The sequence below is a fragment of the Anguilla rostrata genome, chromosome 9, assembly GCF_018555375.3.
Source record: "Anguilla rostrata isolate EN2019 chromosome 9, ASM1855537v3, whole genome shotgun sequence".
Lineage (NCBI taxonomy): Eukaryota > Metazoa > Chordata > Actinopteri > Anguilliformes > Anguillidae > Anguilla > Anguilla rostrata.
In genome coordinates, this window is record NC_057941.1 from 19,066,501 (window position 1) to 19,083,271 (window position 16,771).

General features: G+C 38.9%; 3 protein-coding genes across 3 annotated transcripts; 2 read left to right on the top strand and 1 right to left on the bottom strand.

Moving 5' to 3' along the window:
* Positions 1 to 6,195: 6,195 nt before the first annotated feature.
* LOC135262396 (odorant receptor 131-2-like) lies at positions 6,196 to 8,414 on the bottom strand. Its single transcript, XM_064349431.1, has 2 exons — positions 8,274 to 8,414; positions 6,196 to 7,708 (listed from the first exon to the last, which is right to left on the bottom strand). The coding sequence occupies exon 2, from the start codon at positions 7,699 to 7,701 to the stop codon at positions 6,763 to 6,765; it is 939 nt and encodes a 312-aa protein (XP_064205501.1). The 5' UTR covers positions 7,702 to 7,708; positions 8,274 to 8,414; the 3' UTR covers positions 6,196 to 6,762.
* Positions 8,415 to 10,810: 2,396 nt separating this feature from the next.
* On the top strand, positions 10,811 to 12,130 carry LOC135262397 (odorant receptor 131-2-like). Its single transcript, XM_064349432.1, has one exon. The coding sequence runs from the start codon at positions 10,818 to 10,820 to the stop codon at positions 11,736 to 11,738; it is 921 nt and encodes a 306-aa protein (XP_064205502.1). The 5' UTR covers positions 10,811 to 10,817; the 3' UTR covers positions 11,739 to 12,130.
* Positions 12,131 to 14,464: 2,334 nt separating this feature from the next.
* LOC135262554 (odorant receptor 131-2-like) lies at positions 14,465 to 15,444 on the top strand. Its single transcript, XM_064349566.1, has one exon. The coding sequence runs from the start codon at positions 14,465 to 14,467 to the stop codon at positions 15,425 to 15,427; it is 963 nt and encodes a 320-aa protein (XP_064205636.1). The 3' UTR covers positions 15,428 to 15,444.
* Positions 15,445 to 16,771: the final 1,327 nt, after the last annotated feature.

Below are 16,771 nucleotides of genomic sequence, written 5' to 3' on the forward strand. Positions count from 1 at the left end.
AGAATGCAATATAGTACAGGAATTAATATTATGAAAAAGACAATGAACAATAAATGCAAAGTATGCATTTTTTCTGCTTGGGGGATTTTATCAAAGTCATATTGGACAGCATATGATCAACGAATATGGTCTATTACCTTTTGAATAGGTTATGATCATGTGCAAATTGAATGGGAAAGTCCTACATTAGTCACTTGCTGTATGCTGGGCTATGACTTGCGCCATAGTCCGGGTCTGACCAGGCACGCAGGCCCAAATTGCAGACTATTCTGTAATCCTTTGGGCAGCATTTGTTAGAGCAAGAATCCTGTGAGCAGCAGCAGTGGAGCTTACAAAGCGCAGCACAGGCAAAAAGCAGCATGAGAGAGGACTGTTTGTCAATTTAGGCACTCCAGTAGTGATGCGTGCATGTCATAGGCTGAGTATGAGAACATGCAGTGATGTGTGTATGTGATTGGTTGAGTATGAGAACATGTAGTATTGTGTGTATGTGATTGGTTGAGTATGAGAACATGTGGTTGCTGAGGCCGATCATGAGTTTTGTGACTGAACTTACTATGTGCATTTCATACATGACCCTTATTTCGACCTGGTGATGGCTCGCACTACACACCATGCACCAGCTGGAAAATAGAGACCTCATTCTGCTTTATTACTGTAGTGAGTAAAGTTGTTTAGCGTGTTTAGACCAATATTATAATAGTTTGTTAATCAGTTGCTTCATTGGTGAAATCAAGTCAAAATCACAGAATCAACTCAAGACCTTTTGTTAGCCTTTTTGCCCATAAACTAATGATGCAACTACACACAGCCTGCCAAGAAACAGCTGAGCAGCCAATTTTCCCTTAAAATGGGGGAACTATGTATAAAAAGGGCTGTAATAATATTACATTACAGGCATTTAGCAGAGCTACTTACTTATCCTGAGCTACTTTCACAACTTTTACATAGCATTTACATTGCACCCATTTTCCCCATCCAAATACCCTCAAATTAAAGCTGCCAGTCTGCACTTTAACCTCATATTAATTGTTTAATTTCAGGTGAGTTTAACATGTCCTAATTCATCAGTGCAATGTGTTATGAGTGACATGTTCATTTTATTTAGTTTCGTTTAGTGTGTATTTTAATTCATTTTAAATTGTGCTCCACTGCATTCAGTTGCATTACACTGCATTCAGTTCTATGAAATGTGTATTATAGATAAATTTGAAATGATTGGTGGTTGATTGAAGGCAAATTCAGCTTGGCATAACTACAACTTTCCAATTTGAAAACTTAAAATTCATATGAATTTGTGCATTGTCATCGCTTTAATAAAGGGCCTAGAGGCAAAGGGCTTTTGTCAGCCCATTAAATGGAGGATTTCAGTGTTGTGCATTTGAGCAGGTGATGTAACAGGAGCAGGAACATTGCGGCAGAGTAAACTGGTCCCTACTCTGTGGATGGTCGCATGTCATATGAGGAGTAAGGTGGCCCCACTGAAAAAGCTCGAGAGTGCCATTAAAATGTTTTGGTTCTGCATCGCTCCCCAGCCCCATCATTAACCCTCTCATTAAATATTAATGGGCCACTCACAGGGAATGGAGTTCTGGATTTAATTGTCCCCCTGCTTGTTTCCAGTTTCTTGTGCTTCGGGGTGTTCGGGTTAGAGGTTACAGGCTTATAGGCTGCAGGCTTCTGCTAGGATTCAGTGATGTGCTGAAGACAGTGTTTTCATGGGCAAGGTTTCATGACAGCTCATGTCTGAGTATATCTATACATTACCCACACCCTCCTCTTTTTATGATTAAGACAAACACTTAGCAAAATTTGTATAATGCCTAGAACACAGATTATGTTTTTTGGAAATTTGACAAGTAAAAGCTCAAATTTGCATTAGAACACCACCTAACACCATGGATTGTGTCTGTTTCAGCTGGAAATTAGTTGTTCTGCAAGGTTCTTGTTCAGAGGTTTGGTTTCACTCATGGTTTGGAACAGCCAACTGTCAGTATGCCAGATAATCAAATGCCAATCATGACTGAATTTGAAAATCCTTTCAAATAAATGAAATATGATATACTTAAAGTGATTTCCAGTGCAAAGGTTAGCTATATCAACTGCAGGTCTCTGGTCTCTGGGTCTCTGGACCTGGAACCGCAGGTCTCTGGCATTTGTCAACATGAGAACCAGAGTTGTGCCACTGAAAGTCAAGGAAGCCATTATGAGGCTGAGAAATAAGAAAAAAAATCAGAGACATAGGCTAACCAAAATCAACTGTTTGGGATAGTGTTGGGAAGTTTCCATCCATCCATCGATTATCTATACCCTCTTATTCTGGGCAGGGTCACAAGGGGTGCTGGAGCCTATCCCATTGTGCATTGGGCAAGTGGCAGGAATACACATCAACCTATGGCAATTTAGAGTCTCCAATTAGCCTATCTACATGTCTTTGGACTGTGGGAGGAAACTGGAGTACCTAGAGGAAACCCACACAGATGTGGGGAGAACAACCAAACTTCACCCGAAAAGGCCCAAGCCAAAATTCAAACCTACAACCTTCTTGCTGTGAGGCGACAGTGCTACCCACTGTACCACCACTTGTGTTGGGAAGTTTGATCATTTAAAATGAATCCATATATTTGAGTCAATACAACAAAATTAATCAAACTTGCCAGTTTAACAGTCATTCAAGTTATTTGCTCATACTTAACCATTAATAAAACGCTCACTTTTATACCGAATATACTATTTATTTTTTATTCCTGCCTCTCTGGCTCTTGCTGGGATTATTCACTTGTAGCTCCAAGCAAAATATAGGTCCTTGCGACAATGTATCAAAATAGTTTGGAGACTTCTCCAATGCTGCCCCAAGGCTCTGGAATAGTCTACCATTCTCTATTAGGTCTTCCCCTCCATTGACTCTTTTCAGTCCCGTATAAAGACACACCTGTTTATTTTGGCGTATGAAACTTAATGCTTGGCATGTGTCGTGTTTTTGTGTATTGTATTTATTTATTTATTTATGCATCTTTAAAATTTTCATTGTACAGTACTTTGGTCAACTTCTGTTGTTTTTAAATGTGCTTTATAAATAAACTTGACTTGACTTGGCTTTCTTTCTCCTGCTTAGATACCACTAGTTTGAGCTTTATATTTAGAAAGACGGGTGCTCTTTTACCAGTGATGTAAATACCTCCAATCAGTGTAATGGAACAATGTCTTTTACACACACACATACACACACACACACACAGCCAACTCTTGCATGGTGTGAATTCACCCTTAGATCAATAACTACTCTATATGGCTAAAAGTATATGGACACCCAAACATCGCACCCATATGTGCTTGCTAAACATCTCATTCCAAAACCTTGGACATTAATATGGAGTTGTCCCCCTCCCACAGTTCTGGGAAGGCTTTCCACTAGATTTTGGATCATGGCTGCAGGGATTCGCTTCCATTCAGCCAAAAGAGCATTAGTAAGGTCGGGGACTGATGTTGGCGATAAGGCCTGGCTCGCAGTCCCAAGGTGTTCAATGTGAGGTCAGGGTTCCGTGATAGTTCTTCCACACCAAACTCGGCAAACCATTTATGGACGTCACTTTGCACATTGTCATGCTGAAAAAGGGCCTTCCCAAGCTATTGTCACAATGTTAGAAGCACACTTCTCTAGAATGTCATTGTATTCTATAGCATTAAGATTTTCCTTCACTGGAACTAAGGGGCCTAGCCAAAACTATGCAGTGGTTTTCCACTGCTCCAGAGTGCAATGGTGATGTGCTTTACACCACTCAGCCAACGCTTGGCATTGCACATGGTGATCTTAGGCTTGTGTGTGGCTGCTCGGCCATGGAACCTACTAAGGAAAAAATTGAACACATCTGAATAATCAGAAACACCTGTGACACCATTGGTCCCAAACAAGATGATGTCCTGAAATGCAATGACTATGAGTGCTGTAATTTCTACATAGTGAAACCAAAATGTATAAAAATACCGTTATATAAAAGCTGAGAATGCCTACTTCAATCACACGCAAATTGTTTGATTCAAAATCTATAATTGTAGAGTCCAAAGCCAAATCAAGAAAAAAACATTGGTAGTATGAATACAGTTAAGCAAAGCTTTTAATGGATAAACAGTATGCTAATTTGAAGTAGCTAAAATTACAATATTATTGTGAAAAATGTGAAACAGCTGCATCTGCTGTTGACACATGGCATGTAGGAGATCCCCGAACCTTGCATAATAATCTTGCAGCTGCAATCTTGCAATAATCTTGCAGCTGCTTATTTTGTCATATTAGGAGCTACAATCGAATCACTAACACAAAGATCTAGCTACAATAAAAAAAATAAATAAAAAATAAATCTGCCTACCTCGCTGTAAGTTACTTCACAGCGAACCAATCCTATCCAGTAAAACAATCTGGATAGTGTAAACAACATTCCCAGGCTGGAGGCAAGTAACACAACAGGGCAGGTTAGCTACGGTAACCAAGAACCAAAGTACAAATTCTAAAAACATATGCACATAACATATTGATAACAATAATAATAACAACTACCTAGTTTGCATTGACGGATTGGTATAGATGTGACAGTATGTTTTATCACTGCTTTTATAGGGCTCGTTTTTTAGCACAGTACAGTGTCTGATTTCCTCCATTATTGAATATTTGTCTCACTGAATGGTTTCAGATCTTTAAACAAAATGTAATATTTGACAAAGCGAAACACATTTTAAAAATTCTTATTTAATTTATTAAATGAAAGAAGTATCAAACAGTCATATCACGCAAGTAATTGCCCCCTTGTATATAATACACACTGAAGCATACAAAGGATGAAAAAAACCTGCAAACTGTATGGCACACACTGTGCCCTGAATAAAACGTCCCCCTTCCCGCCAAATCTGTGACTACCTCCCTAATCACAGCATTCTAGAACTGGGATTGGTCCAAAACAGTATAATTTGGCCAGGGTTAACTTTTAGTTTTGAATGGGCTTCATAGAGTAGTTTTCCTTTTGGCACCAGTAGCTTACTAAACTGCAATACCTTGGGTAACCACTGGAGTATGAGAGCTTCACAGAGAATGCCATTTCCCGGTCTCCTGCTTACATCAGATTCAGTTCTGTGCATCATCCATGTTATTTGCTCGGTAATGTTTTAACTTTGGCACCCGAACCAGTGACCACCCTCTCTGCACTCTCTCTCCATGGTTGCAGTTGTAGTTGCTCTTTGAGTGGAGCCAAAACATAGGACTGAAAAATTGAATTTATCAACATTTTCAAACTTCAATAAAACTTTATTTGTATAAAGTTTATTTGCATAAGTTTTTTATTTCTATTTTTAAATAAAATGTACTTTTGTAAAATGTAATTTTATTTCTGTTTAAGATAACTAACAAACAAACAAACAAAAACACATTCTTTATTGCAAATGATACATGCAGTTTTGGCTCAAATATATCCCCACAAAAATATATACTGTAATATATATTCATAGAAGAATAGTAAAAAGAGTTCATTTTTTAATTTTTGTACATTTTTATTTATACAGAGAGCTCCTATTTACACCAAGGTGAATTTTTCAGAGGTGCCCTGCAACAGACAAGCAAACATTAGTAGACGCAATATCGAAATGGTGCAAATAAACATTACAGTAAGTTATGAAAATGGAAAACAAAAGAAAGAAAACAAATGGACAACACATCAGCTTTATATAAAACAAGTAACAGTTTTTAATGAATGGATTAGCTATTTTAAATTATGCTTAGATGTGGACCTGTTAAAATCTCCGAAGATAGAGCAGAAGCTTATCAATAAGGCCTTTGTAAGCAAAGATGTGCCAGTGAGACCATCTACAATGGCTCAGGAAATGAACTCATAAATGTTACAGTGGGGGGTAAGATGTTTATCATTAGATAGAATGGAGTGTACTTTGAAAAACAGTATCCAGTCTATGCAATGTTTTAGATGATGCTTGCATACACAGAACATTACCATAATCAATCACTTATAAGTGGCTACAAGCAGTTTCCTTTTTGCTTTGTTTCTAAAATAACCTCTCTTTTAATTTTTAATAAATAAGCTTGACTTTTTTTCACTGAAGAATCAACATGACTCTCAAAGGACAATTTTTTCATCCAACCAGAGATATTTGTATGGGGTACTATTAACATTTAAAATGGGATCAGAAGTTTGACATTTGGAGTCTGACCTTGAAAAATACATGACTTTGGTTTCACCAGCAGTTAAAACCAGTTTAAGATCATACAGTTCAGTTTGCAATTAAATGACTCATAAAAGTCCTTAATGACTTGAGAGAAGGAGGCAGCATAGGTTAACAGAATAGTGTCATCAGTGTAACAATCAACTTGGATTGAAGAATTCATCTTTGGCAACTACTTGTTTGTTATAATGCATGTGAGAACTGTGATTTTTATGTTCCTATACATGTGTGTGCTGGGGACAACTTGCACTAATTATGTCTAATTCAATGTACCACAAGGGTGCATCAGTCAACATATAATGTCATATAAATATATAGAAAAGCATGCATAAGCATTTGAGGGAATGCTGGTGCTGATGTTTTATTATATTATAGTATGCAAAATGAAAAGCATTGGAAGAAATGTCATTGAGTCAGTACATAGTCAACCAGTCAGTCAATCAATCCATCAACTGCTTGTTATTTACACTGTATTTCAAATATGCACTGTAAAAAAATATTGACAAGACATTATCTTACATTATTTTGGAAATTTTGTACCTATGCACTCATAACTGGCTTGACTGTGCCTCTGAAGCTGAATGTGAAATTATATAGGAAAATGGGACTGAAAATCTGATCTCTTAGCCCATAGATAAGAGGACTGAGGCATCTTGGGAAGATGAGCAGTGTCACGAACAGGACATATTGTACGTTTAAGAAAGAGATCCTGTCCATGTACATAAATGCAACGATAAGTAACGGCTCATGTAATAAGGATGCAAGATATATCCCTAACTGAAACAGGTGCAGCAGCACTGTCTTATTAGCCTTTGTGGCAGAAATTTTGTCTGAAGTGGCAGACTTGGCTACCATGGTGATGCTGATGTATGTGTAAATAATGATTACCCCCACCATTAGGAAATAAATGACTGAGAAGGCCGTATTTATTTGATTGTACACTTTCAGCGGAAACACCAGGTTTCTTGAACAGAAGCCCCATGTGGAGCCGAAATTGGATCCGGCCATCACAAAAGTTAAAAGATCAGCAAAAGAATTCAGTGAGCCCACCACCCACATAACAATAATGGCCCCGCCCGTCCTCCAGCATGTGATAACCTCAACATGCCTCAAAGGAAAGCAGATGGCAACATACCGCTCCAGAGACATCATAGCCAGGTTGAGTGGGGAGATACGCATGAGGGCGCCTGCAGAAACCACCACAACCAGGCATGCAATGCCACTGAAGTACAATCTTCCCACAGCTAGGATGTACAGAAATACACAGATAAGGAGGCTCAGAGTGTCCACAAAGAGCATGTTGGCGAACAAGATGTAGCGGGAGGTCTCTCGGAAGATGACCTTACACCTCAGGGTAAACAGCATGACAATGTTGACGTACAGGAAGAAGAAAGTTGGTGTCATGGAAAGTACTGCTTTAACAGGCACCCCCCTGTTCTCTGTAGTGATGTTAGTATACAAATAAGTAGAGCTTGACATGTTGCGTCTGGGGGAAAGAATAAAAGAAACATGATACTTCCTAGTACCAAATTTCTTGTTTTTCTTTAATATGATATCTATATAGACAAACACTGTGATTTACTGTGTTCCCAGACAAATATAAAAAAAACTGCTTGAACACTATGGACAGTTTAGCATGATAAAAATGTCAAAATATACATAAAAGTATATTTAAAAGCCAGTATATATAAAAGGTCAATATAAGGTAATTACAGAACCTATACCATTGTTTGGTGATGAATGACTAGAGATTCCATCCCTTCATGAAAAAGCAATTTGACGTCCTGAAATGAAATGTGCTTTATAAAGGCTATCCTATTATAATAATAATAATAATAATAATAATTATTATTATTATTATTATTGTACTACTATTACCAATAACCGTTGACAAAACTCTTGACTTCTTTTTTACTTTATTTACCGTATACCTTGGATCAAAAATCACAAATAAAAACATCACATAAAACCACATAAAGCACTTATTGAAACTTACTTCTTTTTTTTTAAGCAAAACTTCATTGACTGAATTTGTATGGAAAAATACTCACTGTGAACTAAAGGTTCATGGTCATTGAAACAACCTGTAAGGGAAGAAAGGGAATCCTTTAGCTGGAGAGAATAAAGGAAGAAATAAGTTTGTGAGAGGTGATAGCCATCGTCCTCTTATCAACCATGCAGATGACCATGTGACATCAGGCCACCGTGTCACGTCACCACTCCAAAAATAGTTGAGCCTTACTCTGTGACAGGTGATTAATAATGAATCTACAGAACCTTAGAAGGAGCAGAATGGAGCCAGAGGGGCAAACAATTGATACTAGGAGACAAGGGGTGAAGGGGGAACACTAGAAACTAAATTGAAGATCTGTCTTCTGTGAGCTGCTTCACTTTTAGGACAACAGCCTGTAGTTGATTGTTTTCACAAAGAATAGTTTAACATTCACACATAAAAAGGTGGGCAAAACATTTAAGATGATTTTATTTAAAACAATGATTTAATCTATACAGCAGTGTAATGTAATGTACAAGCCTATTGCAATGTACAAGACAATTGCATTTGATGACTTCTACTGTAAAAAAATCTGTGATGAATTTAACATTCTTAACTGAAGGTTAAAAAAAACATAGGATGCTATGGCAGGCAATATAACACACAGGAGCAATTGTCACACGTTGATCAGCATAAACACAAGGCAAAAGTCACGATCTAGATAGCCATCTATTGTACTAAAGTAGATGGTGACATGTAACTGCACAGTGAGCAACGTTACACATCACATAAAAGAAACAATGTTAGCTAGCAAGGTAACCTTATGATAACTTGGCTGCTTTTAACTAACATTATTATGCTATCATAATAAAGTTAGATAATGTAAGCAGCTTAGTTAAAAGCTGCTAAGTTAATGTTAGTTTAAAGCAGTTATCATTATAACATTAGTTTAAAACAGCTTAGTTGAAATCAGCTACGTTATAATATCTTTTCAGACTAGCACTCCTTGGGAACACCGATGGTACCGCACTGTCCTTCAGTTTCTTACCAGACTAACCGTACGGGTTCTTGTAATATTGTAGTGCCCGTGGGCTCCAGAAATAAAACCATTTCTTGTAGGTCCCTTAGTTTTTGGGAAAATTAAAAAGCGTATTGCTTTCTCTGCAACCAGTGAAGGGGCAATGCTTAGGCATGTTCAACTTAGCATGCCTTACCCACATAAAAGTGGCAAGAGCGTCATTTACATTATTACATAGAAGTAGAAAAGATTTCACTGAACTTTAGGATTTGTTACATAACAAATACCCAGTTAACCCTGTCCACTGAAAACCTGGCGTTTGGCCTAGGGGGAAAGCAAGCCAGTTTTGGCACAGGCTTATATACATTTTTTTTTTTTTTTTTTTGCAAGAATCATTTAAAAATATTTCTCAGCTGTTTGTGAATGCAAAAAAGTATTAAAACAACACAACACCAAATAATTCAGATTTCTGTTTCCTGAACATTTAAGAACATGAAATTCTGTACCTTCTGACCTCATGTAAACAGACAGAATTCACACACATCTCAATTTCACACATTCTCAAAATCAAGCCCCAAACTGTATAGTTTGTGAGCTAAGATACCCAGTATTATTGGTTGTAACTTGGCCTCACCATTGACATCAATATTTCTAATGACAGGCCTAGATTTTGCAAGCTTTAATTAATGGCTTATTGTAGACTGTTCTTTGTATGCGCAAGTAACTTGGCATCTTTGTACATTGAAAATGTGTTTTTGTTGAGGTACAGCATGTAATTATTAGACTATAAATTCTTGTTAGTCTGCACTAGTCTGCTCATTTAGTCATTGTCTAAATTTAAATACACTAAGTGTACTTAGTTCTGTTTCTCCAGTGTTTCCCACTGAGTCATTGTGTGACCTTTCCCAGCCCTTCGTATTTCTTGCCTCTTGTGCCTTATTCCTGTGTTTCCTTGTGTTTCTCGGTTTATTACACACACACACACACACACTAATCCAGAGCAATTTCTTGCGCCTTCACTAATGAGCTCTGTTTTTAGCATGTGATACCATGTGGTATGATGTGTTGACATAATCATGCCAGAGGCCACATGGTCCATACAGGGTAATATAAGGACGTTAGCAGATCCTAGCAGCCTTCTGTCTCTACTCAAGCTCAGGAAGATAACTGGACAGAGTTCAACGCAGAATTTTTATGCACAGTGAGTAATTCTGTGTTGTAAATATACTTCTTTTTTCATGCAGTGTATTTATTTGGTAAAAGATGTTTCAGTGAATTACTAATCTTCTAATGTAACTGTAAATGCAGGTGTTACTGTACAGATTGTTTCATTAAAGTTTCTGACACTGACTGACAATTATTTAGCTGACTATACCCAGTGATACCTAAAACTTCTCTTCTATTTTTCACTTGTATCTGAACAGCTAAGATGGATTCTCACTATCTGTTTTATAGTGATTCTAAAACCAAGTTAAAATTTCCTTTTGTCCTTGGTAAGCATACCATTTGAGATATCAGGGTGAAGGCAACCTCCAAAGTTTCAAAATTTTTTTGTTATTATCTCTCATCAGGTTCAGCTCAAATATGGCAAATATCACAATCATCACCAGCAACATCACAGTTTCCAACGAGGGGCTACCAGCTAAAGCCGTCCTATCCATGACACCGTCTTTTTTCTTCCTCTACATAAATGTTGTCATGCTAATCACCCTGAGGAGTAAGGCCATCTTCCGAGAGACCTCCCGGTACATCCTGTTCACCAACATGCTGTTAGCAGACTCCCTGAACCTGGCCTTCTGTATGTTGATGTATAGCTTTGCTATCTTCAGAGTATACTTCACTGGTTTAGTGTGTCTCATTTTGGTGCTTGCTGGAGGTGTCATCTCTCTTATCTCCCCACTCAGCTTGGCCGTGATGGCTTTGGAGCGGTACATCGCCATCTGCTTCCCGCTGAGGCATGCTGAGATCACCACATGCAGAAGGACAGGCATGGCCATCGCCATTGTATGGGCTCTGGGCTCAGTGCAGTCTTTCACCAGCTTGATATGGTTTTTGATCTCAGGACCGCTTGTCTCCACATGGGGTTTCTGCTCCAGATTATTCATGCCTGGCCTGGGGGTGTACTCAGACATAAATAATACATTCACAATCATCTACTTCCTGTCAGTGGGGATCACCATTGTCTACACATACATTGGCATTGTTGTGGCTGCGAGATCTGTTTCCTCAAACAAACTTTCAGCTGCTAAGGCCCACAGGACTGTATTACTGCACCTGATTCAGCTGGGGCTTTGTCTTTCATCCATGCTCTTTGGCCCTATTATTGCAGTAGCGCGTGCACACTTGGACCTATTTGCTGCTGTAAACGTGCAGTATGTCATGTTCCTGGGACTGATTATCCTCCCCAGGTGTCTGAGCCCGCTCATATATGGGTTGAGAGATCAGACATTCAAGCCTCTTTTTATATACTACGTCACTTTTGGTTTCAGTACCACCTGTAAATAGTTAAAGATATCAGTAGTGTTTAAAAGTAGTTTAAAAAAATACCTGCAAGTGTTTCAAAATGGGTACCATTACTTTATTGAGCAATATTTAACTGGAATATTTGTGTAATATTTTGTATATTAATTTGCTTATTTATATTGCAGATGCTGTTATCCATTTCTTTTGTGAAAAGAAGATATTTTATTCTGCAGTAGATCTAAAATACTGAATTTGGTCCTGTGTTTTTATTTTAACATGTCTTTTGCTGTACACTGCTCTGTGTCTCTACACTGTGACTGTGGCTGCTTTTTAAAATGAATTGTGCCGAAACCTTCTGTTTTCCTCTCTGGGACAATAACATTTTACTTCATGAGTTGAAATGTAAAATAAAAAAAAATTTAAAAAAAATTTCATTGGTTGTAAATCCTGGGATGGATCTGTCCTTCATCAGCATGCCCTTGAATGGTCAGTGTGCAGGCACTTACCTTAGATTACCTCACCTGTTGTGAACAGCACTTTCCTCCAGTCTGAGAAATTTAATTTAAATATTGACAGTAACATTAACATTGAGATTAAATGTTTTGACAGCATAATTTCTGTGTGTGCATGTACGTGAAGTGAAATGCTATTCTGGCAGCACATTATAATTGGAACGTACTAGTCAGTATGTACAGTTGGAATCACCTTTATCAATCAATGTCAATCAATTTTATTTGTATAGCGCTTTTAACAAAGGAGCTTTGTCACAAAGCAGCTTTACGGAGAACCGGCCCCCAAAGAGTAAGCCTAGGGCAACAGTGGCAAGGAAAAACTCCCTGACTGATAACAGGAAGAAACCTTGAGCAGAAACGGACACAGAGGGGGAACCCATCTGCCGCGGGCAGGCACTGGTTTGTTATGGAAATGGCTTACAATACATAAACAGCCAATCTAGTATTAATTAAGTCCAAGCAAAGGTGATTCCGGTCACGTAGAGAGATGGGCAGGAACACCAATGGGTGGCAGGATCAGACAGGGGGAGAGGCTGGGTGCTACAGCTGAATCAACAGTGGCAGGAGGTGGGGGTACCCAGCTGGCCTAGCTGATCTAGGGCTGGAGCTCCGGGCCGGGGGGGGGTGCTCAGCAAACTTGTCTAGAGCTCCGGGCAGGTGTCCAGAGTTGAGGAAGATGAAAAAAAAGAAAAAAACATTGTTAGGGGGTTCAAATGGTGGATTAGCAAGCAGAGCAGAAGAGACAGAGGTGCCTGCGTGCGATAAGGAAAATCCCGGCATTATTGAGACATTAGGACCATTTGAATACAGTACTCACAGCAGAGCAATGCATTTGACCACTGCTATTAGTCTTAGGGGTTATTAGTGCATGTGGATATGTGTGTGGTTTCTTCCCAAAGATGGACACAAGGAACACACCGTGATAAGGAACACAGGTTAATGCAGCTAAGAACAGCAGCAAACTGCTGGGAAGCACATTTTTAGCAACATGAATGATTCCATATAGATGGTAACAGTAAATTGACAGTAATTTCTTTCCATCTGTGTGATCTAGAAAATGACAAATGCACTTTAAATTTAATTATAGCATCATTTATTACCGGTAGTGATATGTGGCCTGTAGCCTACAGGTGGCTATGCATAATGTGTGTATGGTAGATTTGACCCCCTTCACCTAGTATGGGAGATATCTCCAAATTCAAATTACCTGCCCCATTGTAGTTCTTGAAAACTGAGAAAGGGTGGAGGCGTACATCATTTGCACCTTTCGCTTCTGCTATTTCTGCACTGAGATCATGTTAGCCAGCCACAAAGAGACACCTTGATCTGTTAAATGAGGCGCAGTGATATCCACATCAAAGTGGGATTTCATGCAGCACTACTTAGCCATGGCTTTCTGCCATACAATTGTATCATAAGACCATTTTATGAATGAGACCCCAGGGCAGGTTTAAGCAATAAGTCATAACATTTTATTATCTAGAATTTTGGGAAGATAAGAAAATAAATATGCCCTTTATCGCTTATAAATTAAATTCCTATTGAACTTTCCATTACTTTTCTCCATATATCATCATTTAAAGTACTTATCATTTACCCCACACACATGCACACACATGTGGACGCACACAGACACACACACACACACACACACACACACACATCCAGAGCATTTTTTTTGCCCTTCACTAATGAGCCTGTTTTTAGCTTTAATGTCATGTATTATGATGTGCTGATGTAATGATGCCAGAGGCCACGTGGTCCATACAGGGTAATATAAGGACGTTAGCTGATCCTAACAGCCTTCTGTCTCTATTCAAGCTCAGGAAAATACCTAGACAGAGTTCTACACAGAATTGTTCTGCACAGTGAGTAATTCTGTGGTGTAAATGAATTTTTCATCCATTTTGAAATCCAATCCTTTTTTTCATGCAGTGTATTTGCTTGGTAAGAGATGTTTCAGTGAATGACTAATCTTCTGGTGTAATCGTAAATGCAAGTGTTACAGATTGTTTCATGAAAGTTTCCTTCTTACAGGCCTATAACTTATCTTCTAAATTCAGTTCTTTTTTCACTTGTATCTGAAAACAGCTAAATGGCTTCTCATTTTTGGTTTTATTGTGATTTTAAAACCAAATGTTAGAATTTCCTTTTTTCCTTGGTAAGCATGCCATTTGAGATATCAAGATGAAGGCAATATTATTTGCAAAGTTTCAACAATTTCTGTCATTATCTCTCATCAGGCTCTGCTCAGATATGGCAGACATATTCACAGCCATCACCAGCAACATCACAGTTTCAAATATCAACAAGGGAGTGCCAGCTAAAGCCGTCCTATCCATGACACCGTCTTTTTTCTTCCTCTACATAAATGTTGTCATGCTAATCACCCTGAGGAGTAAGGCCATCTTCCGAGAGACCTCCCGGTACATCCTGTTCACCAACATGCTGTTAGCAGACTCCCTGAACCTGGCCTTCTGTATGTTGATGTATAGCTTTGCTATCTTCAGAGTGTACTTCACTGGTTTAGTGTGTCTCATTTTGGTGCTTGCTGGAGGTGTCATCTCTCTTATCTCCCCACTCAGCTTGGCCGTGATGGCTTTGGAGCGGTACATCGCCATCTGCTTCCCGCTGAGGCATGCTGAGATCACCACATGCAGAAGGACAGGCATGGCCATCGCCATTGTATGGGCTCTGGGCTCAGTGCAGTCTTTCACCAGCTTGATATGGTTTTTGATCTCAGGACCGCTTGTCTCCACATCGGGTTTCTGCTCCAGATTACTCATGCCTGCCCTGGAGGTGTACTCAGACATAAATAATACATTCACAATCATCTACTTCCTGTCAGTGGGGATCACCATCGTCTACACATACATTGGCATTGTTGTGGCTGCGAGATCTGTTTCCTCAAACAAACTTTCAGCTGCTAAGGCCCACAGGACTGTATTACTGCACTTGATTCAGCTGGGGCTTTGTCTTTCGTCTATTCTGTTTGACACCATTGTTGAAGTAGTGCGTGCACGCTTGGACCTATTTGCTGTTTTACATTTGCAGTATATCCTGTTCCTGGGACTGATCATCCTCCCCAGATGCCTGAGCCCGCTCATATATGGTTTGAGAGATCAGACATTCAGGCCTCTTTTTATATACTATGTCACTTTTGGTTTGAGTACCACCTGTAAAGAGTTGAAGATATCAGTAGTGTTTAAAAGTAGTTAAAAAGAATACCTGCAAGTGTTTCAGAATGGGTAGCATTACCTTATTGTGTAATATGTAACCATATTGCTATTTTGTATATTCATTTGCTTATTTATTTTGCAGATGCAGCTATCCATTTCTTATATAAAAAAGAAGAATGTACTTTATTCTATGGTCGATTTAAATACTGCACTTGGTTTTGTCTTTTTTTTTTTTTCTTTTTAATCAGTCTCTGTGTCACTTGTTGTGCACTATTCTGTGTCTCTGCACTGTTGCAGTGGCTGGTTTTTAAATGAATTCTGCTGGCTAGAGCACACTGGCACATGAAGCCCAAACCAGGGTGACACCATTGTTATTTTTGCAACCCGTTTGCAACCAACGCAGGCGCAGTGGTGCGAAAGCGACTACTGGAAAATCCTTACTGACTGCCTAGCATGGTAATAAGACACGCCCATGTCTGGAAAAATGGTGTGTCATCTTTTTTTCTTCTCTCACATCGGCTCCTGATTTTTTTTTTTTTCAGATTGGGACCAAATCGTAAGAAAAACAATAGGTTGTAACATCGCAACTCGTAAGGAATGAGATAACATTCCGAACTGATCCGATTGGTCTACGGACTCCTGATTGTTTTTTGACAAAAAATTCAGGGTCAGTTAGCTTGAATTCGTCAGGTGTGAGGCGTCATGCCAGCCGATTCAGTGTTTTAATTCCCGTGGCTCTGTGTCGGACATTATGCTCGCTACACTTTGCTGACTGTAATGTCATCTGATCTGGTCAGGAGCTATAGTCTAGGCCTACACGTTGTCATTTGATCGGTTGTCACAGCCTGAACCTCGTTACGTGTGAGAGGGCATCCAAACTCCAAACGTCGTAACCTGTGAGAATATCGTATAATATTACACCTTATACGAACTTAGTCATTTTCTATAGCACTGAAAACTTGCTAACAATGATGACATAAACATAAACTAACTATGTTATGTACTGTACACGTTAGTTAAGCTAACGTTACCAGGGAAAACAAACCCTCACTCGGCATTAAAATGTGCAGGCGCCAGTACCAGTCTGTACGTAAGCGAATCTAAATGCAGTCGATATGACACACAGTCACAAAGAAAATAAACAATCTGATACACATTGGGTTATAATCTCCAATTAAGTTACTATGAACAAAAATATGTTTACTTAACATTAATTTATGGTAGCTTGTGAAGTTTGCTTGCAGTGCAGTATAGCTAGCTAGCAAAAGAGAGTCTAGGTACATGGATATAATGAGATGGACAGAGAGATGGGTGGATCGCTAGCTAGCTAGCGAGAGAAGGAGACGATGATGGGAGAGAAAAAGGTTGCAGCAGACGACATGTT

What these genes read in the sequence shown, in the direction of transcription:
- LOC135262396 (XM_064349431.1), bottom strand. Translation starts at nt 7,701, where the DNA reads ATGTCAAGCTCTACTTATTTGTATACTAACATCACTACAGAGAACAGG.
- LOC135262397 (XM_064349432.1), top strand. Translation starts at nt 10,818, where the DNA reads ATGGCAAATATCACAATCATCACCAGCAACATCACAGTTTCCAACGAG.
- LOC135262554 (XM_064349566.1), top strand. Translation starts at nt 14,465, where the DNA reads ATGGCAGACATATTCACAGCCATCACCAGCAACATCACAGTTTCAAAT.